This window comes from Squalius cephalus (genome assembly GCF_949319135.1).
Source record: "Squalius cephalus genome assembly, chromosome: 23".
NCBI lineage: Eukaryota > Metazoa > Chordata > Actinopteri > Cypriniformes > Leuciscidae > Squalius > Squalius cephalus.
The window spans coordinates 14918965-14944177 of NC_137144.1; the positions used below are offsets into that span (position 1 = coordinate 14918965).

Here is a 25213-nt window from a genome sequence, read left to right on the forward strand (position 1 = left end):
CCTGCTGTTAGCAAGGCACCTCGGCCATTCTCCTTCATTTTTCTGCCAGGATTAATTCCTCATATTAGCTTTAATTACACAAATGGCTCTGTATCTTATTAATCTCTCCATTGCAGATGGAGCACAGCTTTGCACACCATTGGTTATAAATAATTGAATGAGATTTTAAACCACCAATTAAGTCAAGCAGCAGGGAGAGAGGAAATCCCTTGGTGGGCGATTCATTAGTAATAATGTTTGACATTTTCACCACCACAAAATGGAGGCATTGGACACCATTGTGTAATTGCAACTGTCTGCAGAGGCGTATATTATATATCGACAAAACATAGTAATGTGGTACAGTTTGGACAGATGCGTATGAGGAATGTAAGCAAATAAAACTTTCTGAAACAGTTTGCTGTCTAGGTTTCCTACATTTAAAGTAGCACCAAATAGTTTTTTCTCAGGTTACGGCTGTCAATCAACATGAATTTATCATTTATTTTCCTTTCAAAACAGTGAATGCAGAATTTAATGGGTATCATTTTCAGTGTTATAATGAAGCAAGGGGACTTGTACGGCAATGAGTTCCTAATTGCTTTAATGAAAGCATTTTATGTAATTGCTTTAATTTAATTACATAATAAGAATATTTAATATTATATAAAAGTATTAAATAAATATTTAAATAAAATATAGAAAAATAATAAATATTACACTTAACATAATACAAATAATTGAAACATTGTCTTAAGCAAATTCATTTAATCACTTTCCAAATAGGTAGATAAATATACAATGGAAACAATTATTCACTCTAAAAAATGCTGGGTTGTTTCAACCCATGTTTGGGTCAAATATGGGCAAACCCAAACATTAGATTTAAAAAATGTAATTTAAAAATTTAACCCAACAGTTGGGTTTGTCCATATTTGACCCAAACTTGTGTTGAAACAACCCAGCATTTTACTCAAAGAAAAGAAAGAAAAGAATATGGATTTTTTTTTAAATGCAATTTAAAAAACTTATTACATGCATAACCAGTATGATTATGTATTACTTTAATTCAAATTAGCAATAGCACAAATAAACATAACTGAACAAAGTTGTAATCATGTAAAATAACACTGCATAGTTACTTTTATAAATGAAAAGTAGATTAATCCTTTAAACCTACAAAGGTTATTCAGTCAAGATCAGTGAGTAATTTTCTCTGTCTTCAGTAACATTTTGATTAACATTGACACAGACTGCCGCAGGTTTATTAGGCTGCTGTCACTAAAACCTAAATCACAGGTCCAATATACCGTTACACATGCGTTTTCTTTCTCAACGGTTTACGTTCACTTAAGACAAAACTGACTGTGTTTACGGGGATATTTTGTAATAATTTTGTGCGTATTTGTCCGTTCAAGCGCAAGAAGGTGTGAAAGAGAACTCAATTCAGTATTGGCAGCATAGAAAGTAGCGCGCGGGTGCCGAATTTAGTTCCCTTTCACGTCTTCTAGCGGAATCGAAATACACAATGTCTTGAATGTCTTATCAAATCCACGGTTCTATGGGAATTTGGAACCGGTTCTTGATATCCAACCCTCCATGTAACTTAAGCTTTAATTAAATAATTTTAAAATGCCATTTATTTGTCCATGTTGTAGGATTTGAATTGAATAATTTCCTTCATTTTAGTTTTGATTGGCACTCTCTTTTTTATGTGCCATATTTCTGCTGGACGAAACGGTTCCTCACATGTATTGTTACTCTATTGTGTATTATAGCATGCTTGGTTTGGCCAAGCGTAAACCAGAACTAGCCATTTGTAAAGGATCACCTTTGAAAAAATGTAAAATACTACATAGTTTCTCTTCTTTAGTGCTGACTCTTCACATATTCTGTGTGTTATGATAAAGACATGGAGACTAGTACACAGTGTCTTGCATTTGGCCAGTTAATCTGACACACATTCTCTTTGACCACTTTTACAGTTTTAGGCAGCACTGTAGGAAAATTTGAGAAAAAAGCTTAACGCACACAATAAATGCAGAGATAATTGCAAAAATCGACTCATAACTAGACTCTTATGACACTGACTTTATAACATAAGGCCTAGAGAGGTTAGTAAAAAAAACAACAGAATTGTCTACTTGCATCAGAATGATTTTGCTAAATTCAGTTTCTAAATGGCACAGAGGAAATGAGCAGGCCCTTGTCCTCCCAGCATGCCTGCCTGTCTGTCACTTCACCTGCGTGTCCTTTCTGAGGCAGGAGGAAACTATTAATTTTCTCTACAGGAAAGTAAGCCACTTATTCACTGACTCATTCAAGTACTAAGAAGCACTGCAAGATATCAAATATCGTTGTTTTTTTGCCACCGTTTGAATGGGCTTTTTAATGGAACCAATGTACTATTCATGGACGAACAAGTAGGTACGTTTTAAATTTCCAGGGAGAAAATTTCAAGCCTTTTTTTCCCTCTCATATCCTTGTATTGTACCAAGTTGAGCTGTATGTTTTTGTATTGCACGTATGCCGTTTGATTCTTAAGGTAAGTACTTCCAGACGCCAAATGTCAAATGGACCTAAATGAGCACTTTCCTCAAATCTAAATAAAAAACAGTATAATCTCTACAGGTGTCCAAGTAAAAGCATTTTTATGTGGAATTTCCCTCTATGAGGTTTGCCTCCTGTTGCGCACCGATCTCTGTCATCTTACCAGATCATGGCAGTTTCGACACAGATATATTCCCCCGCCTCCTTGAGACTAGGCAGCTGAAGTGTCTTTGTTCTGCTCCATTACTCGCGGTTAGGAGCTGCGATTCGTCTCCATCTGCTGCTTCTGTCGCGCCTCACCAACCTCGGTTTCCCCCAGACACGGTCACCGAATATAAAAAAATGAAATTACTGAAAAGTGAAAACCGAAGTGTTTTCATGGTCTCCTGTGCAGATTTGCCACTCTCTCAGCGGGGCCTTTTCTCTCTCTAATGAATCATTGTGTTTTCTGAATTTAATTGAATTGTGGCTTGTTACTTCAGTTCGTTCCTTGTTTATCTTTTGTCTGTAATATGCGTATAAAGACAAGTTTGTGGAAACAAGTATGTAATCTGTATTAAAGGGGCTGTTGCCATTCAGGAACCTCCACCAAATTTGGACATGAATTTACAAAACTGTTGAAGCAATTATAAAAAAATACTAGAACTAAATTCCAAATTCTTAGAAACTTACTTTATGTATTGACGTTTGTTATGTACAGTATTCGAGGTGTAAGAGGTGTGTTTAATGCACAAATTTTGAGAATTATTCTTTTATAAACTATATTACATTTTTTGGGAGTTGCACCACATGACATTTAACTATTTTAATCAACGGCATAAAAAAAGTAAAAATTTACTAAAAGTTTAAGACTTATTGACCCTGACATATTAACCAGTCATTTTACTGAGAAATAATAATAATAAAAATGCCAAATTACTCAATATTAAGGTTAATTTTTTTCTTGAAAAATAATTACATTTAAAAAAATAATTTTTAATTCAGAAAAAAAAACATTAAAAACATTTTCTTCAAGTGGTGTATTGAAATGCATTCATTTTATGTATGAACTGAATTTATAATGTACTTTTAATATATTTTCTAATTAATGGGTCATTCCATTGACACAATAATCTCAGTACCTCAGCATCTCAAAGTATGTCTTAGCAATACTTGACATGAAAAGCTTTCTAATGTTCATCATAATGTACGGATGGATTCACCCTGTTCTTTCTTCCGACAGGGCTTTCTGAAGAGCGAGCGAGTGGCCCGCATGGTCCAGGGCGGAGGCTGTTCTGCCAGTGACTTCCGTGAGGTCTTCAAGAAGAACATCGAGCGTCGTGTACGCAGCCTGCCCGAGATCGACGGCTTGAGCAAAGAGACTGTCCTCAGCTCCTGGATCACCAAATACGATGCCATCTATAAAGGAGAAGAGGACCAGCGGCGGCCTCAGGGGCGCATGCCCTTCAGCGCTGTGTCCGAGCTCATCCTCAGCAAGGAGCAGCTTTATGAGATGTTTCAGCAGATCCTGGGAGTCAAGAAGTTTGAACATCAGCTGCTCTACAATGCCCTGCAGGTCAGTAGCAGCTGAGTTTTAATGGTCTGTAATGGTTTTTTTTCCGAAAGTAATGGATGGTATTATATAGGGCGGTACAATAAATTGAAATAAAAGCAAAACCATGGATCTCTGCATCTGCTCTGAGTTTGGGTCCCTTTAACATGCATTTGGGAAGACATGCGCCAACCAACTTCCCAAACGTGTAATGCAGTGTTTGTCAACAGAAGAGAAGCTATATGGGCTCCCTGCAGTTTTCTGTCAAAAAGTTTGATGGTTTAACATTTGAAAATGAAGAAAATAATGGTGCGTTTGATTTGTCCTTAGAAGTGGGAAATTCCTCGTTCCCAGTAAGAACTTTTAACTGGAACGCCCACTCAAGTCAGAGTTGCGATTGGGAAACTCAACTATTTTAAATTGTTTCCTTTTTTGTCAGGAAAAAATGCAAGTGATACTTTTAGCTTCCACACTCCTCCGACCAACACTTGGATATGCGGCTAATAATAGCACAGATTTATCTAGGTTACTGTAGTGCAAGCGGCCATATAAAGTTGCTACTAAATAATAATAATTATTATTATTATTATTTTTATTTGTTGTTTTATAGTCTTCTTAATATAAAATCTCAAAATGTTGCCCAACTTTGACAGCCATTCAAACCAGCACAGCAAACCTGGATTTTTTTCATGTGCATTTTAAATTGCAGTCAAAAAAATTTTTATCAGAAAAATCATAATTAAATATTTTCCCCAAAAATCTTGCAGCCCTAATATAATGGCAGAGATGGTTCCTTTGGACCACCTCTTGGGTTTAAATCATTGTGAAATGAAATTCAGTATAAATTTACATGTATTTTCTAGAGAATATGTTGGGGTTTTTTGGTTTTTATTTTTTGCACTTTCTCTTAGACCAAATATGGCAGAGTGCTTTTGAGAGATATCAAAAGTCTGGGAGTTTGGCCATGACAGCTTAATTTCTGTGGCTTTTAAATATGGCTGACACCACAACTCAAAACATTTGTAAAAAAGAACAGTCATAATTATCTTTTGTGTTTGATTTTTTCCACAATCCTTCTTATAAATAAATATCTCTGGAGAAAAAAAAAAGAAATGTGAGTTTTCAAAGCAGAGTAACATTGATTTTTCATTGTTCTCTGACATTGTGTCATGTTCTGTATAGTGTTAGAAAAATTGCCCAATTTCCCTGAATGTCCTCAAAGGGGATTTTACAAAGGACAGAAATAAATTGTTGGGTCACAGATTCCTTTAGCAGATTTTTTGGACAAAGGATTCACTGTTCGCCTTGCTATCGGAAAAGGTCCGCTGGTACAAAAGCATTTAAGTATTTTTGTGCTTTTAGTGTATAGTCAATTTTTTTTCCAAAAATGGAAGGGAATTGCATATCTTACATTGAGTTAAGGTGTACGATATCCTTAATATTGAATAAAATATTGTGTAGACATTGCATTTACACTGTGGTCACATTTATGCTGATTTTAGGAAAATCTGTGGAATTCTGCAGAACTACAGTACCTTATTTTCCGGGGGAAAATCCGCATCTGACTGTGCTAAGTCACACCTGGTCAAAACTGCATTGTTGAGGGGAAAAAACGCACATATTTTGCAACAGTGTATCAGTCACATTTTATCATTACATTCAGAAATAATGTAAAATACCAGTAAATAAAACAGTATAAACATGTATTTTAGTTCCCTTCTCTCCACAACAGATCCTTAAATTTAACAGAATTCAGAACAGGAATTAAAAATATACAGTGCATCCGGAAAGTATTCACAATGCTCACATTTTCCACATTTTATGTTACAGCCTTATTCCAAAAATGGATTAAATAAGTATTCACAGACTTTGCCTTGACACTCAGGTGCATCCTGTTTCCACTGATCATCCTTGATGTTTCTACAACTTGATTGGAGTCCACCTGTGGTCAATTCAGTTGATTGGACATGATTTGGAAAGGCACACACCTGTCTATATAAGGTCCCATGGTGGGTGCGTCAGACAGAGTTACGGCACACACGGAGATGAAAAGGGTATGCATGGACTTATCTAACTCTGGGGGATACGGTGAATAAGCTAAAGTCCCAAAAAGTTGGCGTGTTCCTTTAACCGTGCGTGTCAGAGCACCACCCAAGCCATGAAGTCCAAGGAATTGTCTGAAGACCTGAGGCACAGATCTGGGGAAGGGTACAGAAAAATTTCTGCAGCATTGAAGGTCCCAGTGAGCACAGTGGCTTCCATCATCCATTAATGGAAGAAGTTTGGAACCACCAGGACTCTTCCTAGAGCTGTCCACCCGGCAAAACTGAGCGATCGGGGGAGAAGGGCCTTAGTCAGGGAGGTGACCAAGAACCCTATGATCACTCTGACAGAGCTCCAGCGTTTCTCTGTGGAGAGTGGAGAACCTTCCAGAAGAACAGCCATCTCTGCAGCACTCCACCAATCAGGTCTGTATGGTTGAGTGGCCAGACGGAAGCCACTCCTCAGTAAAAGGCACATGACAGCCCACCTGGAGTTTGCCAAAAGGCACCTGAAGGACTCTCAGACCATGAGAAACAAAATTCTCTGGTCTGATGAAACAAAGATTGAACTCTTTGGCCTGAATGGCAAGCGTCATGTCTGGAGGAAACCAGGCACCGCTCATCACCTGGTCAATACCATCCCTACAGTGAAGCATGGTGGTGGCAGCATTATGCCGTGGGGATGTTTTTTAGCGGCAGGAACGGGAGACTAGTCAGGATCGAGGGAAAGATGAATGCAGCAATGTACAGAGACATCCTCGATGAAAACCTGCTCCAGAGCGCTCTGGACCTCAGACTGGGGCGACGGTTCATCTTCCAACAGGACAACGACCCTAAGCACACAGCCAAGATAACAAAGGAGTGGCTACGGGACAACTCTGTGAATGTCCTTGAGGGGCCCAGCCAGAGCCCAGACTTGAACCCGATTGAACATCTCTGGAGAGATCTGAAAATGGCTGTGCACTGACGCTCCCCATCCAACCGGATGGAGCTTGAGAGGTTCTGCAAAGAAGAATGGGAGAAACTGCCCAAAAATAGGTGTGCCAAGTATGTAGCATCATACTCAAAAACACTTAAGAGGCTGTAATTGGTGCCAAAGGTGCTTCAACAAAGTATTGAGCAAAGGCTGTGAATACTTATGTACATGTGATTTTTTTTTTTTTTTATAAATTTGCAAAGATTTTAAACAATCTTCTTTCACGTTGTCATTATGGGGTATTGTTTGTATAATTTTGAGGAAAATAGTGGATTTAATCCATTTTGGAATAAGGCTGTAACATAACAAAATGTGGAAAAAGTGAATACTTTCCGGATGCACTGTATGTATAAACACACATTTTAGTGGCATTCTTTATAAACGACATTTATTACAAACGGCAAGCTTATACAAATTTATTCAAAACGAAACTCAAACTATCGGCATGTGGGAAATGCATTCGACCAATAAATTTACTCGCGCATCTCTCTCATTAGGTGCAAATCTAAATGTCGCTTTGGAATGACACAGCACGTTTCAAAACAGTACTTGGAGAAATTTTTCACATTTTATTAGATATATCTCAATTTAAAGGCTTACAAATGACAAACAACCCAGGACAAAAAGCTTTTCTTTCGGAATTTAATGATTTTTGACAATCACATTTTGTGTTAATTAGTTTTTCCCCATAACCACAGTAAGCAGTTTAGTGCCTTTAATCCTTTACCCTTTACCTTAATCACCTGAGCACAGGTGGCTTTATCCCATCATCAGCCGCTTTCAAAACATCTCAGAAAGGTCAGGGGTTGATAGAAAATGGTCCAACTGGCTTGCCCTCCTGTTATCTTTCACTAGCCTTTCCCCAGGGGACAGGAGGAGTAAAAGAGATGTGGTGGGTGGTCTTCACGGACGTCTCTTTTCATCACAATTGCAGTTAGCAGATCAGTGCAATTAGCCTGGTTGAGCCCAACATTAATTGGCACGTTTGGCATCTAACTGAGATGGTTGGGTAAAAGCAGGGGACTTCACATAATGCTTAATATATCCTTTTTAAATTATCTTCAAGTTATTTACAATAATTTATTTACATGTATTTATTTAAATCTGTTTATCTAAATGTATTTTTATTTTATTTTTTATTTAAATGTATTTATTTATTTGCTGTTTTACTAGCTATTCTTCTACATTTTAAAATACTGTTCTGGGTTCAATACAAGTGATGGTAAATCATTTCATCCCTTCATTTGTAAAAAAACAAAACAAGCAAAAATCATATTTACGGTAACACTTACAATGGAAGTCTATTAGGCAAGTGTTCTGAAAGGTTTAAAAGCTGAAATATGCAGTGCATGGCATATATTAATTGTTACCTAGAATTTTTATTTTATTTGAGCTGTGAAACTGTCTTGGTCGTTCTGTTGTAGGTGGATGAACTCCATTGGTTATGCGATATAATTGGACAGACAAGGTTAGTAAGCGATTTTGTCATGCTAGCCTCATTTTAACACATGTAATGTTGAAGTATTGTGGCAATAATATCAAAACAGTGTGTTTTAACATGAAATTAAATGCAGTGTCTTTCTGGATAGACTTCCATTGTAAATGCATTATTGTAAACACAATTTTGCTTTCTTTTACAAACTGAGGGAAGAATCGCAAGCATGTAGTAATCGACAGCATGTCAAATGCTTTTGAGAGGCTTAACTTGTTTTGAACCTGGAACATTTCTTTGAATTAAAATTATCTAACATTTATGTTTCTAAAAAAAAGGCAAAAAAGGAAAAGTGGGCGTTGTGCTGTTACACTACGTGAACTCACATCAGAGGCCCACACAGAAGAAAATGAATAGTTGAATAAAGTTGTTTGTTTTTTGCGCACAAAAAGTATTCTCGTCGCTTGATAAACTTAAGGTTGAGCCACTGTAGTCACTTGGACTATTTTAAACATTGTCTTTACTAACTTTTCTGGGCTGGCAGACATCGATTACTTAGAAGCTTATGAAGAAGTGAGCCAGCTCTCAGATTTCATCAAAAATATCTTAATTTGTGTTCCGAAGATGAACGAAGGTCTTACGGGGTTGGAACAACATGAGGGTGAGTAATTACTGACAGAACTTTTAGCACAGTGCTTTTAAACTGCACATCTACGATCCAGAAGGCAGCATGTAGTTTTCTGAAATCTCATGCACATTTTCTGAATCCTCTTTTCGTACTTTATATTGTTAGACTAATGAGGTGAAATTGCAGCTTGGTTCCAATCAAATCAAGCTTGAACTACTGGTGCTAATCTCTCTCAGCGCTTATTAAGAATTTACGCACCTGTGTGCATTTTATGGATCCGTGTCAGCTGACATTTAAAAGTTCGTTTGCTTGCATGATGTTAGATTCGGCATTAGTTGGTGGCTCAGCATTCGATAAATCACTCATGCACATGTGTTTAAAGGGCAAAGAAGTGTAAATTTATGAGTGGTGTTGTAAAAAATACAAGGAATACTGTAGAGCAAAGCAAACAGAGTGGAAGATAATGATTTAGAGATATGCAGAACAGCGTATTTTCAGATTTAATTAGACAATCTTAAAGGAGCTCTGTCATCTTCAAAATGCAATGCATTTTTTGTTTAAAACAAAAACAAAAAAAAACCTTCAAGTATCGTACAGACCATTTCACACATAAATGTAAAAACCCATAGGAAAAATCGAGGGAATTAGTCTTCTGGGTTTTATATCCCTGAACCACTCTATTGTTACCAGATCTGTTTTGATGTGTTTCAAAGGGAAGACCCTCTCAGAGAAACCATTGCCTTTAAAGCACTGCTGCATAAAAAAGAAATAAAAATCTAGATGAACTCAGTAGTCAGTCTCACTAATTGACTCGTCGACCATCCTGACCCATCTGGATTTTTACACTAGAGGAGTCTTGAAATGAGATGTGGATGGCATGTGGATTGGGTGTTCAATATAAAAATGGAAGGAGAAATGAGAGGATATGGGGAAAAAGGGGGAGGGGAGTCAGTGAGAGCTATTCTTGGATCTTTCCGTCCTCGGCCATTTCCTTCATCGATTATTATCTTACACTCCTGCACATTAACTCACCAGCTTGCTGTTAATTTCTTACCTTTACACTTACTTGCATGTGTGTCCGTTTAAAGTTTTATCTTTCATAAGGCTGAGTATTGGTAATTTATGCATAACATGCCCATTAAAAACAAACAAACAATCAGCATAAAGATTTTAGGTTCAATATTATATACATGTATAATGGAAATTGTGTGTATAATGGAAATATATATTTTTTTAATAGGTCTTATTTTTTAGTCATTCTTTTTTGTCTTCACTAGATAATTTCAAATGGTCCTGTGGTGTAAGAAATGTACAAATATTCAATGTATAGTCTCAATTAAAATGCCATTTTTATTCTTATATTTGTACATTTTATAGAAAAATGGCAACATGCTGTATTAGCAATATTAAACCATGTGACAAGTCAACCTTTCAAAAGTATTTCATTTACAACTACCCATATATCAGCGTTTTATGTTGTCAATCAGGATGATGTACCTGCATTTAAAGCTACATTCCCTGGATAAATCATATTTATCATTTCCACTGCCAAACACTTATTTAACACATGGTGCATTGTTCATTTTGATTTGCCTGCTCGATCTGTCTTGCTTTAAACGTTTAAGTGTTTTTCTTTGATAGCTGCTCCACCCGCTGTCAGATTATTTCACGGAGTGAATGGCGAGGGAAGAGAAAGAAGGAAATCGAAAGAGACTGGAAGCATGACAATTGAAATGTCAGTAAGTGGAGGGTGTCACACAAAGGAAGAGGAAGATATATAACAGGACTAGGAGACAACGGCAGATGAGTGCAGAGAAGTGACGGACTGAGAGGAAAGAGTGATGTGTTCGAGTTGAGGTAAAGGTGGATGAAACAAAGATCAATAACGCAAAGTAAACAGAGAAAGTGAGATTGACTGGAGACTGTAGATACAGACAGAGACTAATGGAACGTAATGAGAAGTAGAGAACAAAGGACAAAAAATAATATTTCTGGATGCAAAAAATAATAACCCTTGACTGAGTTCGAAAAGACAGATTTCTGCAAACAGAAACCCCGCAAGTATTCAAGTGCTTGTATAGAAAATACTTTGGGGTAATCAAAAGTTGAGATGTAAAGGAAAGTGTGCTCAAAAAAGTTATGTTATAATTTAATGTTAAAACATATTTAGAAATTGCAAACCTGAGCCTGATACAAACCCAACATTTTATATGGAAAAACTCAAAACCAAATAATGGAATCATGAAGGGATGTGACATGATTTGACTATCCATAAATCACTGTTTACATATAGAAAACCCAACCCACAGTAACTTGAGTTACATAATCAATCACTTTTTTAAAGTAACGAGTAAAGTAATATCTGAGTTACTTTTTCAAACTAGTAACACAACACTTTACAGCTTAAAAAACATTTCTTATTTACTTTCCCTTCATTAAAGTTCTTTATCCAGAATATCCAGAGCTTCACGTTTAAATTTGGCACGAAATTAAATGAAAATCTATTTTGATATGTGAACGATTCATTCATGTATATGTTTAGTTTTAACAGTTTTTGTTATATTTAATCCAAATCTTCCAGTTAAAACGACGGACTTCTCTTTGGTGATGCATGACGAACTTCTCCAATAATTTTCTTACAACTGACTGCAAACTCACATTTATTTTTGAATGCATTGCCCACATATCAAAATCCAATCAACAACTGTTCCAAGTCCCCACCCTACATGTATGTCATAAATCGGAAGAAAACTACTTCATAACTGCTGTTTGCTTTCACCGCGACTTTAATTTATCTGGAATGCTTACCTAGGGGTGAATTTTAACTTGTAATATTCTGTAACTCGTCTGATTGGAAGATAGAAATGGACAGAGGAAATCATGGGAAACTAATCTTATAAATCACATCATCTCATGGTCAACCATAGATGGCCACATTAAATCAGTCAGCTGATCAATAAATCAAGCACCCTGTGAGGTGTGGAACATCTGGTTGGGCAGACAGGCAGGCGGGTCGTGTCTCAGGTGGACACATTGAGAAATCCAGCTGTGCCCTTCTGATCAGAGAAGCCCGTCGCTGTAGCTCTGCCCCCCCCCCCCCCCACCTGTCATCATCTTTCTAATGAACACATTCAGCCTGGCCTTGTCATCTCTCGTTAGCTCGCCGCGACGGGGCCGGAGGACGCGCCCCGCAGCTGAGACACCGTGAAGAGTAATGAATTACCACAGCGATACTCATATCTGTCTGACAGGGTCAGGGCGGACCATCAAAAACGGAGGCGGCGCGTCCCAGTGACATCACACTGCAGACACTCTCTGGCTTAAAAATAAAGATTCTATCAGCATCTACTCACGTTAAAGTTGTTTCAAAACATGTATGAATTTCTTTCTTCTGCTGAACACAAAGGAAGATATTTTGAAGAATGTACAGACAGTTGATGGACATTGACTTCCATAGTAGGAAAAACAAATACTATGGAAGTCAATGGGGTCCATCAACTGTTTGGTTCCCAACATTCTTCAAAATATCTTCAAAATGTTTATTTTTAAGTGAACTATTCCTTTAAGGCTAAAAATGATAGAGTTTTTTCATTAATATATTCATTTCTTATTTATGGAAAAAGCAAGGCATTTTTCACATGGTTGACATGTTAAAAAAGCTTCTAAAGAATTTGGCCTAATTATAGCTAATTCAATATCTACATGGCATCTGGTGGAAAAATATGTTAATTATTCATCAAAATTTTACATGAAGTCTCCTATCTGGAACAATTATTACCTTTTGTGAGACATAAAACCATACACTTGTTCGCTGTGGTCAGATAGAGGCATTAACACGTTAGAGAATATTTATGAGGAGACATACTGGGATCTGCAGTCTTGTTATAATCTGCCTGGATTCTCATGGTTCTTGTATTTACAGCTGAGATGGAGTTCCTTGGGACAGATATGGCTCATTGCTTTGAATCCATCAAGGGGAAAACAGCCAAGGTCTCTATTATGTATGGTAGTCTTGTCATGGAGAAATGTGGAACTCTTGGTATTACCCGAATTTGGGACAGAGAGTTTGGAGCGCAGGATCACAGTTTTAATTGGGAAACAATATGGCAAAATGTTTCAGTCTCATCTAAAAACCCTGCCCACCAGCTGATAAACTACAATGCAATCCACAGAATATATTATAGAATGAAACTCATTCCCTCCCCTGTATGTGACAAATGTAGCACTGGGACAATTGGCAGCTTTTTCCGTCTATTCTGGGAATGTCCTCCGATCTTCAACTTCTGGTGTTCTGTCACAACTTTTGGAACTGACAATTGATCTTGAGCCATGTCTTTTCCTTCTTAATGATGTCTCCTCTGTAACCTTAACTTTAAATCAAAAACGGACTTTCTTCGTTGGGTTAACAGCTGCCAGGAAAACTATCATTAGTTCTTGGTTTCCTCCTAATTCTTTGTCTAAACCGAGTCTACCAAGATTTAGATCAAGGCAAATGGGACTGTTTCCTTTTGTATTTAATTTTAATTTTAATAGACACCTTGATTATCTTTATTTCAACAGACACTCTCTGCCTGTAAATAATCTATCTCTGACATTATGTATATAGATGTTTTATTTATTATTCTCTCTGTTTGTGTTTTAAACGAAGGTTTTACGGGTTTGGAACAACATGAGTGCGAGTAATTAATGACAAATTTCATTTATTGAGTGAATTAACCTTTTAACGTGATGTCAGTATTCCATTTTTTAATTATTACGGCTATCGTCACTACTGGTACATTGAAGTCAGAGTTTTGAATCGAGTCATTGAAATAAACTGTTTCACAGAACTTGATTGTTGTTGATCAGTCCTTTTAGCTACTGAAGCTTAAATAAAAGATGCTATTAAAACAGAAAATGAAAGCTAGTATTAACAACCAAGTAAAAAGCACAGTTCTTTGATCTTTCATCCAGCACAATCATTAGAAATGGTTTGTGAATATTCAATAAAGTGGCCAGAAAGCAGTTTCCAGTTTCTTGCGAGAATCTGTGTGACTGGAGACGGCTGCCTTATAATTGGTTTGCTAATTAAGATGAGGGGGGTAAAGAAATCTCGGGGAAGATTAGAGCGTGACAGTGGCATGTTTCTCTCCAGGCTGGTGACGTCTTTCATTAGGGCACCCCTAAGGCTTGTTGTCATAGAAATTGTTGCCAAACTAACCAAAATAGAGCAGCTAAAGAAAAGTGAACCAGTTGGTAACACGGCAACAGAAAAGAATCTGGTGTGCATATGTGTGTGGCTCAGGGGAGGTGATACGTCGTCCTCAAACGAAGCCATTTTAATGCATTATGAACACAAACCTGCTGTGCTGTGCCGCTGGTATATTTCAGTGGGATGTCCGTGCCGCTGTCCGTGTTTTGGCAGTTTTATTATTCTTTCTTTAGCAACTGTTTGCGTCATTGTGCTGGAAAATGGCTGATGTGGTCATTCTGGCTGTCAAAATTGGCAATTCATGACAGAATTATCTGCTCGGCTGGGGACATTTCAAACTTTCAAGCTGCCAATCATAATAGATTTCCAAAGCTTACTGTATTGAGGCAAGAAAAACATAAATTGTCAGCACTCGGACATGACAATTATAAATAAAATGACTAATATTATTTATCTAAATTATTAAATTGAAATAATTTGAATTAAAAATGTAATTACAAAAATGAAAAATTATAAAAGTGCAATTATTGTTTGTTGTGACTGCTACTACTACTACAATAATTCTAAATATTATAATTCCATCCATCCATCCAATCTTAGCATCTGTTTTTAATTCATTAATGGATCACATTACATCTAAAAATTAAATTGATTCAAATTATGTAAATGAAACATAAATTTGCAAAAATGAAATTACAAATAATGTTTGTTGTTGTTAATAATATTAACAATAATGTGTATTATTAGTTATTATTAAATTATACCTTCACATTTTTTATTTTATTTTTATTTTACAAATTTGTATTATTATTTCTGATTTCATAATAGCTCAATTTGATATTTCTGCACATCAATTAAGAGCAAGTCATTAAGAATATTAATTACATCAGCAGATCTTCGAGATTATTAGGATATTAAATGAATCTTGTGGTATTCTGTGGAAGTAACAGATGGGTCATTTCTTTGGAACCTTTTGTAATTCACCCAGTGAAGCTGAAGCAGAATCTGATCCTCAGGTCCAACCTTATCTTAATTAAATGTCACATATGTGCAGTGTGCATTCAGACATATACAGTAGCATACAGTCTAAATAGTGTGCTAAGAGCAAACACCAGAGTTATTAGTCACTAATTGGTTATAAATAAGCTATGAATGTTGTTAGTTATGTGATTTTACACAGGCCTTAATTACCTGTCTGAAATAGATGGCACCGTTAATTCTTAATTAGTGGCCTGTATCCACTAATTCCCTTAGAATGTTCTTTTAATCATGCGCTTCCGCATATATTTCTCACTAAATAAATAATATTCTTGAAACCTGACAGATATGACGACCTCTGCGGTAAAATCAAACCCATGGGCATGTGTGCATTTACTGTATTATTTCCGTGAAAATATTATTTAAGTGAAAATATTGTTCACAATTCCCAGAAAACTGCAGCCATTATCACATGATTACTTGATCCCACCCTGACCTTGACCTCCTGTTGTTGGTGGGGTCATTAGGTATATTATTAGTGGATTTCAACTGTGGTTTTCATCCCTGTGATGCTCTCATTACTTCCTGTACGTTTCACGGGTGCACTTTCTTTAACACGCGTCGGCCTCTTACCATCTGCGTAGATGTGGCTAACTACATCATTAAGGCCTCCTACATGTGACCAGACCAGCGCCGGGCTGACAGGAGGCCTTCATCTGGTCTGCTTTCTCCCACACACTCCTTATGTGAGATTTTGAGGCGTTTGTTGATTTGCATATGTTAATAGAATGAGTCGATAATGAACGTTGATGTGATGGGAGCAGTAGATCGGCTCAGCAAAGCATGGCAGACATCACCCGGCCTCATTACAGAGAGTGTCGCACTGCTTCACTCAAACAATGTCCTGATAAAACCAGATCTTTGCATGTTCTTCTGCTGTTTAGATCAGTGTTTTTGATGTAACAATTGAAATCAGAACAGTTCAGAACAGAACATATTGTGTACACAGTATAAATATTCCATCTATGGGATTATTTCTGAAGAAAATATAAATGCCATTTGACCATTGAAAATCCTTGGTTGATTTTTTTGGATGGTTGCTAGGCTGGTGTGGGCACTTTATATTGTGATCTGGGTGGTTACTTGGTGGTTGCTCGGGTATTGTGAATGGTTTCAAGGGTGTTCTGGGGGGTTACTGTGGTGTTCTGGATGGTTTATAGGTTGTTGTGGGTGGTTGCTAGGGTGTTGTGAGTGGTTTATAGGTGATTGCTAGGGTGTTGTGGGTGATTTATAGAGTGGTTACTTTGGTTGTAATGCATCTTCTAAAGTGTTCTGGGGGGTTAATATGTGGTTTCTAGGGTGTTGTGGTGGTTACTAAGTGGTTACTAAGCAGCCTGCCAAGGTGTTCAGGGTGGTTGCTATTGTATTCTTAGTTTTTGCTACAGATGGTTGCTAAGGTTTTCTGGTTGGTTTATAGAGTGTTGTGGGTGGTTTATACAGTCATGTGAAAAAGAAAGTACACCCTTTTGAATTCAATGGCTTTACGTATCAGGACATAATAAAAAAAAATACAAGTTTTGGCAGTTTGCTAGTCTGGAGCCATCAGGTGTGTGTTATCACAATGCTAAGGAGGAAAGACATCAGAAATGTCTTTCTAAGAATGATCTTAGAAAAGCAATTGTTGCAGCCATTCGATCTAGGAAGGGTTTTGAGGCCATTTACAAACAATTTGAAGTCCATCATTATACCGTGAGGAAGATTATTCACAAGTGGAAAACATTCAAAACAGTTGCCAATCTTCCCAGGAGTGGACGTCCCAGCAAATTCACCCCAAGATCAGACCGTGCAATGCTCAGAGAAACTACAAAAAACCCAAGAACTACACCTCAATCTCTACAGGCCTCAGTTAACATTTTAAATGTTAAAGTTAATGTCAGCAATTAGAAAAAGACTGAACAAGTATGGCAAGTTTGGAGGGGTTGCCAGGAGAAAGCTTTTTCTGTTCACAGCAGCACGGCTTAGGTTTGCAAAGTTGCATCTGAACAAACCACAAGACTTGGACAGACGAGACCAAAGTGGAGATGTTTGGCCATAATGCACAGCGCCAAGTTAGGCAAAAATATCAGCACAAACACCTCATAGCAACGGTCAAGCATGGTGGTGGAGGGGTGATGATTTGGGCTTGTTTTGCAGCCACAGGTATGGGGCACCTCATTTCAGGCAAGTATTCTAGAGTCAAAAGTGAGGCCATCTGTCCGACAGCTAAAGCTTGGCTGAAATTGGGTCATGCAACAGGACAATGATCCCAAACACACCAGCAAATGACTGAAAAAGAATATAATCAAGGTGTTGCAATGGCCCAGTCAAAGTCTAGACCTCAATCTGATTGAAAATGTTGCGGCGGGACCTTAAGATAGCTGTGTATAAACAAATGCCTGCAAACCTCAATGAATTGAAGAAACGTTGTAAAGAAGAGTTGGCCAAAATTCCTCCACAATAATGTGAGAGACAGAAAATTATTACTAAGAATGATAAAGGTGGTTCTACAAGCTATTAAATCATGGGGTATACTTAGTTTTTCACACTTGGCTTTTATATTTTGTCCTAGTTTTTGTTAAGTAATGGTACAGTGTAATATGTCATGTGTTGTTGTTCATCTGAGGTTATATTTTCCTAATTTTAAGACGTGCTAAAGAGTATAGAGTGTGGGTGGTTACTCTAGGGTGTTTTGAGGGTTACTAGGTGGTTAATAGGGTGTTATGGGTGGTTTATAGAGTGTGGGTGGTTACTAGGGTGTTCTGTGGGTTACTAGGTGGTTGCTAGGGTGTTATGTGTGGTTTATAGAGTGTGGGTGGTTTGGTTACTAGGGTGTTCTGGGGGTTACTAGGTTTTTGCTTAGGGTGTTATGGGTTGTTTATAGATTGTGGGTGGTTACTAGGGTGTTCTGGGGGTTACAAGGTGGTTGCTAGGGTGTTATGTGTGGTTTATAGAGTGTGGGTGGTTACTAGGGTGTTCTGGGGGTTACTAGGTGGTTGCTAGGGTGTTATGTGTGGTTTATAGAGTGTGGGTGGTTTGGTTACTAGGGTGTTCTGGGGGTTACTAGGTGGTTGCTAGGGTGTTATGGGTTGTTTATAGAGTGTGGGTGGTTACTAGGGTGTTCTGGGGGTTACAAGGTGGTTGCTAGGGTGCTATGTGTGGTTTATAGAGTGTGGGTGGTTACTAGGGTGTTCTGGGGGTTACTAGGTGGTTGCTAGGGTGTTATGGTTTATAGAGTGTGGGTGGTTTGGTTACTAGGGTGTTCTGGGGGTTACTAGGTGGTTGCTAGGGTGTTATGGGTTGTTTATAGAGTGTGGGTGGTTACTAGGGTGTTCTGGGGGTTACAAGGTGGTTGCTAGGGTGTTATGGGTGGTTTATAGAGTGTGGGTGGTTACTAGGGTGTTCTTGGTGGTTGCTAGTGTATTGCAGGTGCTTTATAGTGTGATCATTCATACTGGATCTGCAGTGCAAACTGCACTGGTCTAGTTACCTAATGCTTTGTTCAAATCACCAAGTATGAGCCCTTGCAAGTGCCACTTAATTAAAAAAAAAAAAACTTTCTGAGCGAGCTAGTATGGTGCAGTGATAGTGCAGCGTGAAATGGGAGCGGAGTCAACCCTACTGCCGCCGCAGGGAGAGGAGCTTATCAAGTGGAAACAGTGCTATGGTGGGGGTGGTGTGTGTGTGTGTGTTTGCGTGTGTGTGTGTGTGTGCGTGCGTGCGTGAAACAGAGAGATTTCCCACTCATGGAGAGGAAACCCTGCCTTGACAGCATGCCAGCAGTGCTGTGTGGGTGTATTTGTGTGCCACTTTGTGTGTGTGTGTTTCACACTCCAAAAACGTTTCATTTGAGGGCATGCCAGAGCCGCTCAGTGACCAGATAAAGACATTAAACGTTTTTATGATCTCATATTTCCTCGGTATGGCCTGTCCAAGTAGCACAGCAGCTTCATGAGGCTCAAAAGAGATTACATGACTAATCATGGTAGTTATTAAGCTCATCTTTCCTGTCTTTTCACCGCGGTCAGCTTTGATCTATCCAGATCTACCTGTGGGTTATGGGTTTATAGTAAACCGTGTCGAATTGATAAGCTTTGTCTTCTGTTCCCCGGGCAGCTGGACAATGTGGACGAGCAGGCGGCACAGATCCGCAGAGAGCTGGACGGGCGACTGCAGCTCGCCGAGAAAATAGCCAGAGTAAGAAACCTTTACCTGCTTCTATCTTTACAGTGAAAATACCAACAGATTGCTGTAATTATAATTGTTTGATTTGTGGACAAATGATTACGATTCGGTTCTTCTTGATGAGTCCATCAGAAGCATTCGCAAAAGTCTCAAACTAGCCATTTTGAGTCAGACTCGGTGAATAATTCAGAGCCATTACGGAATGAATGAATGATAATTTTTAAAAAAAAATTATAAATGGGAAGAAAAAATAAATGTTATTTAAAAAAATAATATTTTGAAAAAAATATATATTATTAGTTATGCTATTTTGGGGGACTCAGTCAGTGAATCATTCAGAGCAATATGGAGAAAGTAAGTAAATTAATAAAAAAAGAATAAAATTAAATGTAATAAAAAATTTGTTAGCATATTGTGGAGTAAGTCAGGATTAAATAATAAATCATTTAAAATAACAGAATAAAAATAAATGAATAAATAATAAATTGTTTTGTTTTTAAATTGCAAAAAAAAAAAACTCTTTTAGTCGGACTTTTTTTTGGACTAAGATAGTAATATTGTGGACTCAATGTGTCATTCAGAGCCATTATAGAGTAAATGATAAACATTACATTAAAAAAAAAATTTTTCAAAAATACTATTGGATAGTATAACCAATGTTTCCCAACCCTGCTCCTGAAGGCACACCAATGCTGCGTCCCAATTTGCAAACTATCTGTCCTAAATAGTATTCGAAATTAGAATTAGTGCGTCCCAAATCAAAGTATGTTTTAACACTTTTTATCCATGTTTGTAGTTCTAATCGATTCCTCGTTTAACTCGCAATGGGTTGTGGACAATATTAGCCATCAGAGTGTGCGAGGATCCTCACTTCTAACCGGATTCTAACCGGAAAATGTAGACCATCCGGATATCTTTAGAATACTCATTTCAACATACTATGATTTTGGATGCACTAATTCTAATTTCAAATGCTATTTAGGATGAATAGTATGCGAATTGGGACACAGTGCAAGACCAGAAATATATGGGGCAGATAAAGGGAGACATCCAAAATGTGTAGTGTTGATGTGCCTCCAGGAACAGGGTTGGGAAACACTGGGTTAGGCTATTCTTCAGATTATTGTGGACTGGAGTGAATAAATGAATAAATGAACAGTTAGTTAGCATATTGAGTACCTTACAGTAACAGTGTTTATTCTGTTTTATTCTGCGTCCAATAGGAGAGGAAGTTCCCGAAGTTTATTTCCAAAGACATGGAGATGATGTACGTGGAGGAGCTCAGGTCATCCGTTAACCTGCTGATGGCTAACCTGGAGAGCCAGCCTGTGGCCAAAGACTTCAAGCCCAAAATCAAGCCCAAACTCACACCCATGAACAGCTTCCTGGACATCGGCGACGAGAACGACTTACCCCTCTCCAAATCCGACGTGGTGCTGTCATTTAGTCTGGAGGTATCATTACTTTACACATCACCACAGTGGTTGTGATTTTGCAAGTCTTACATGTATCACATTACACTGCTACAAAACATTAGAATGGTTCCAGTAGGGATTTTCAAAAGTACATTTTTTCATAATGTATCAATCAGTGGTTTAGGTAAACAGCTAGTTGCCAAAAAGTAGTCTAAATCTAACTTAAGTTGAATTGTCGCTCAGCCTGATGGTGTGGTCTCGTGACTTTTGCTCAGATTGTGATCATAGAGGTGCAGGGGCTGAAATCCGTTGCTCCTAACCGAATTGTGTACTGCACCATGGAGGTGGAGGGAGGAGAGAAGCTCCAGACGGATCAAGCCGAAGCCTCCAGACCACAGTGAGTACGGTGTTCACATGATGCTGTTTCTATTCACCAAAGAATCCTGAAATAGATTTCCACAAAAATATTAAGCAGCACAACTGTTTTCAACAATGATAATAATAATGTTTCTTGAGGAGCAATTCAGCATATCAGAATGATTTCTGAAGGATCATGTGACACTGAAGACTGGAGTAATGATGCTGAAAATTTTGCTTTGCATCACAGGAATATATTACATTTTACAATATATTCAAATACTGTAGAAAAAACTGCTATTTTAAATTGTACTGCTTATAGAATTTTTCACAGTATTGCCATTTTCACTGTACTTTTAGACTGTAATGGGAAGTAAGGTCAGCAAATCCAAAGGTCAATCCTCAAACTGGGTCATGCAAGGTCGAGATAGTCAAAAATCCAATATCATATCCAGTAATATACCATAAATGAAAAATAAAGGTCAAATACAAGACTTCATGAAGATAGACAGCTTTATTTCTCACAATGTGACTAAATCTCACAGTTGTGAGATGTATTTCTGAATCTCTTATTTTATTTATTAACTTTATCTCACCCTCGACTGCTTTATTCTTTATTCTGAAATTGTAATGGTGAAACCAAACAATAGAGATTTGTATGGTTTGAAGTTTAAATGTATTAAAAAAAAATTAAAAAAAAATGAAAGTCAAGCTAGTGTTTTCTGGTAAGGGCTCCCTCTGGTGGTTGGGAGTTGCTTTATCAGAAACGGATGCAAGTCCAAGTGCCAGTTCCAACCTTTTTTTAATTTAAAATGTTCCTACATGTTTTTAAAATAGTGTTTTAAATGCCTCTTTATGTTAACCGCATGTTTTAACTGAAAGCGTTTCCTACACAGTCATTCATTATTCAGATGTACACAATGTGCCAATCTCTAACCATTTTAAGGTCACTGCTCTGTTTTTTTCTCTGAATTACAAATCTGTTGGGAACATCTCACACTTGCTTTTTATCTTCAAACCTTGAGCATGAAATCCCTCTTATCTCATCAGCTCACCATTAGCGTAGTGACTTGTTTTGACACTGAAAATATGCCAGCTGCGCAGCTCTGAAGAGAACCCCGAATGACACTCTTTCTGTAATTTATTAAGGCAAGGTAAATAGGGTAAAAAAAATAGATATCACCATACTTCAACATTTGATTGATTACATTAATAATTGCACAAAAAAAATGAATTACAAGTGCAAATGAGGCGTTATCTAATTAAATATGCACTCATTTGCATAAATTTCTTGAACAAAAATCTAAACGCTAGATCAGGGGTGCCCAATCCTGCTCCTGGCGATCGACTGTCCTGCACAGTTCATCTCCAACCCTAATCAAACACACCTGCCTTTAATTTTCAATTGATCCTGACGTGCTCTGAAGACCTTAATTGGTTGCTTCAGGTGTGTTTGATTAGGGTTGGAGATGAACTGTGCAGGACAGTCGATCGCCAGGAGCAGGATTGGGCACCCCTGCGCTAGATGAAGCCAGGTTCAAAATTCGTGTTTCTTTTTTTTTTTTTTTTTTTTGATATACTGTATTAGTCAAAGGTTTTTACAGAGGGGATTTTGGATATCTCTTTTTATCACTCCATAAATCGGAAAATACTGTCAACAGCAAAAAAGAAATAAATTTTCACCATTTTTTTAGGCATAAAATGTTGTATAAAATCAGGACAATTATATATGACCAAACCTCTCTGTGAAAAAACTCTCAGAATATAGATAATAATAAAACGGTTAAGTTTGGTGTGTGTAAGTGCTAGTGGAGATTTCTGGCTCAATGTAGGAGGAAAAATTCATTTTAAAGGATATGGCCTTTAAAAAAAAAAAATAAATAAAAAAAAAAAAAAAAAAATATATATATATATATATATATATATATATATATATATATATATATATATACTGTAATTGAAATCTACAGATGCAAATAGATAAAGTGCTCTAAAAGATACAGTTAAAAGTATATTTTGGATGTTTTCTTTCCACTAGTCTCTAAAACTCTTTATGAAAAGCCAAAAAGACCAAAATCTCAAAATTGACAGATGCATAAAAAAACCCCACTGTTTTTTGCCTGTAGTGTCTCGCCTTAAGCAAAACAGATTAAAAAAAAAGTAGGTCCTATATCAGTTTTGCAGCATTTTTTCCTTCAATGCAGGGAAAACTAGAGAAAAAAAGTTGGGCTTTGTCTTTATACATGTACAATTGCACTCGACAATGACGAGACACTTAAGACAGGACATTTCAATGTGCAGTTTGAGAATTTTTAGGAAACAAACATTTTCACCATTGAACAGCCCTAGAGATTGCAGACTCCCTAGCCAGTGTTCTGACTAACCAGTAGCTGAATGAGACACACCCTATTTAGAAATTGGATTGAATGTGAATTTCAATAACATTGTTTACTTAGGAGCTTGGACTGTTATTCCAATCAATACAGAGTCGGTCAATACTTCTCCCCCTCATTTTTGGATTTCATCTTATTGGTTTTAGTTTATTAGGTTTCATATTTGTTGTTTGTTGAGTAGTTGTGAAGTTATTGTGTATTTATAGATGCGGTTACTTTAAATTAGTTAGTAAATGGTGTTCTCAGTATTTTAAGGGGACTTTGATTGCTGACTTGAACTGATTGCTACTTTGACCAGTTAAATGCAGGAGTCTTTTTCTCCGAGAGCTCTTGAATCAATCTCACCTCCAGGAGTTCCAGTATAGGCACGACGTGACAAGGAGGAGGAATTCATCAAGCCTAGATGAGCTTTTCTCGCTCTCTGTGAAAGGCAGGTGGCCTTTAAGAATGTAGCGTTGCTTGGAAATATGACTCAGATCACACTCATTTGGCCAGTTATCCAGCAAGATATTCTAAACGGATGCAAGGAACGCAAAGTCTGGAAGAAATGGCCCATCGATGAACAGCTTGAGATTCGATGTTGCTCCTAATTTTGTTTGAAGGAATATGGGTCTTTTTTATGTGGATTTTGCTATGTCGACCAAAACTGTCTGTGTATATACGTTTATATATGTATATGTATATGTGTGTGTATATATATATTAGGGGTGGAAATCTTTTGGTACCTTTTCTAATCAATTCTTGAGGTTTTTTCGATTTTTCTTCGATTCGATAAATGCAAAGATTTGATTCTAGTTGATTGTTTTGTGTTACTTTTCCTATTTGACTGCTGTAAACGGTTTAATAGGCCTTAAAGAAAACAATCCCACTGAATTAAATGTGAACCTTGAAATTTATTTAGTTTTTCTTCCAATTTTAGTCAACCCAATATTATAAAACAAATGCCATTAATAATAAATATATATACATTTATTTTTACCGCTTGTCAGGATCATTTTCAAGCCTTTTTTTTTTTTGACCCAACAGGTTTTTTGTTCTGCCTTTAAAAAATCTAATAGATCTAAAAGATTTCAATAGATGATCTTCACAGTAGGATTTCATTGTACACATAGATCATAGTATCCAAATATCAGGGAAAATTAGATTTCTCCTGTTATGACCTCTGTAAAACAGTTCTTAAGCACATTGCAACCTAGAATGATATTGTCAACTTTGTGTTGTGCACTTATATAAAGGATTCCAATTGTTTTGGATTTTTTTTCCTCCTTAGTTAATGTATATATATATTTTCCTCCAGCGGACACTTTCACTTTTAAACTCATCAAGGTGAATGAGTGGCTTGTGAGATGATTTTGGTGTGTTATTGTGTCAACATCTGCCAGTCATGTGGTTATATCTGCTAAATGCTCACATTTGACCCGACAGTGACACGTTAATTATCACAGAGGATTCAGATCTTGCTGATCTCAAGATTCATACATGTGGCCATTTATGTTAAAAGGGTCATATCATGAAAAATA

General features: G+C 37.2%; 1 protein-coding gene across 13 annotated transcripts in view; it reads left to right on the plus strand.

The window, feature by feature from the left end:
- cadps2 (Ca++-dependent secretion activator 2) overlaps positions 1-25213 on the plus strand; it is a 148548-nt gene that overhangs the window by 62652 nt on the left and 60683 nt on the right. For all 13 annotated transcript variants that reach the window (XR_013819953.1, XM_079860242.1, XM_079860234.1 and 10 more), the window contains exons 3-6: positions 3752-4084; positions 19460-19540; positions 20752-20982; positions 21219-21340. Coding sequence is in view for 12 of the 13 variants with exons in the window: in XM_079860242.1 (XP_079716368.1) it covers positions 3752-4084; positions 19460-19540; positions 20752-20982; positions 21219-21340 (767 nt within the window). In the remaining variant the exon portion in view is untranslated. The remainder of the gene's footprint in view (positions 1-3751; positions 4085-19459; positions 19541-20751; positions 20983-21218; positions 21341-25213) is intronic.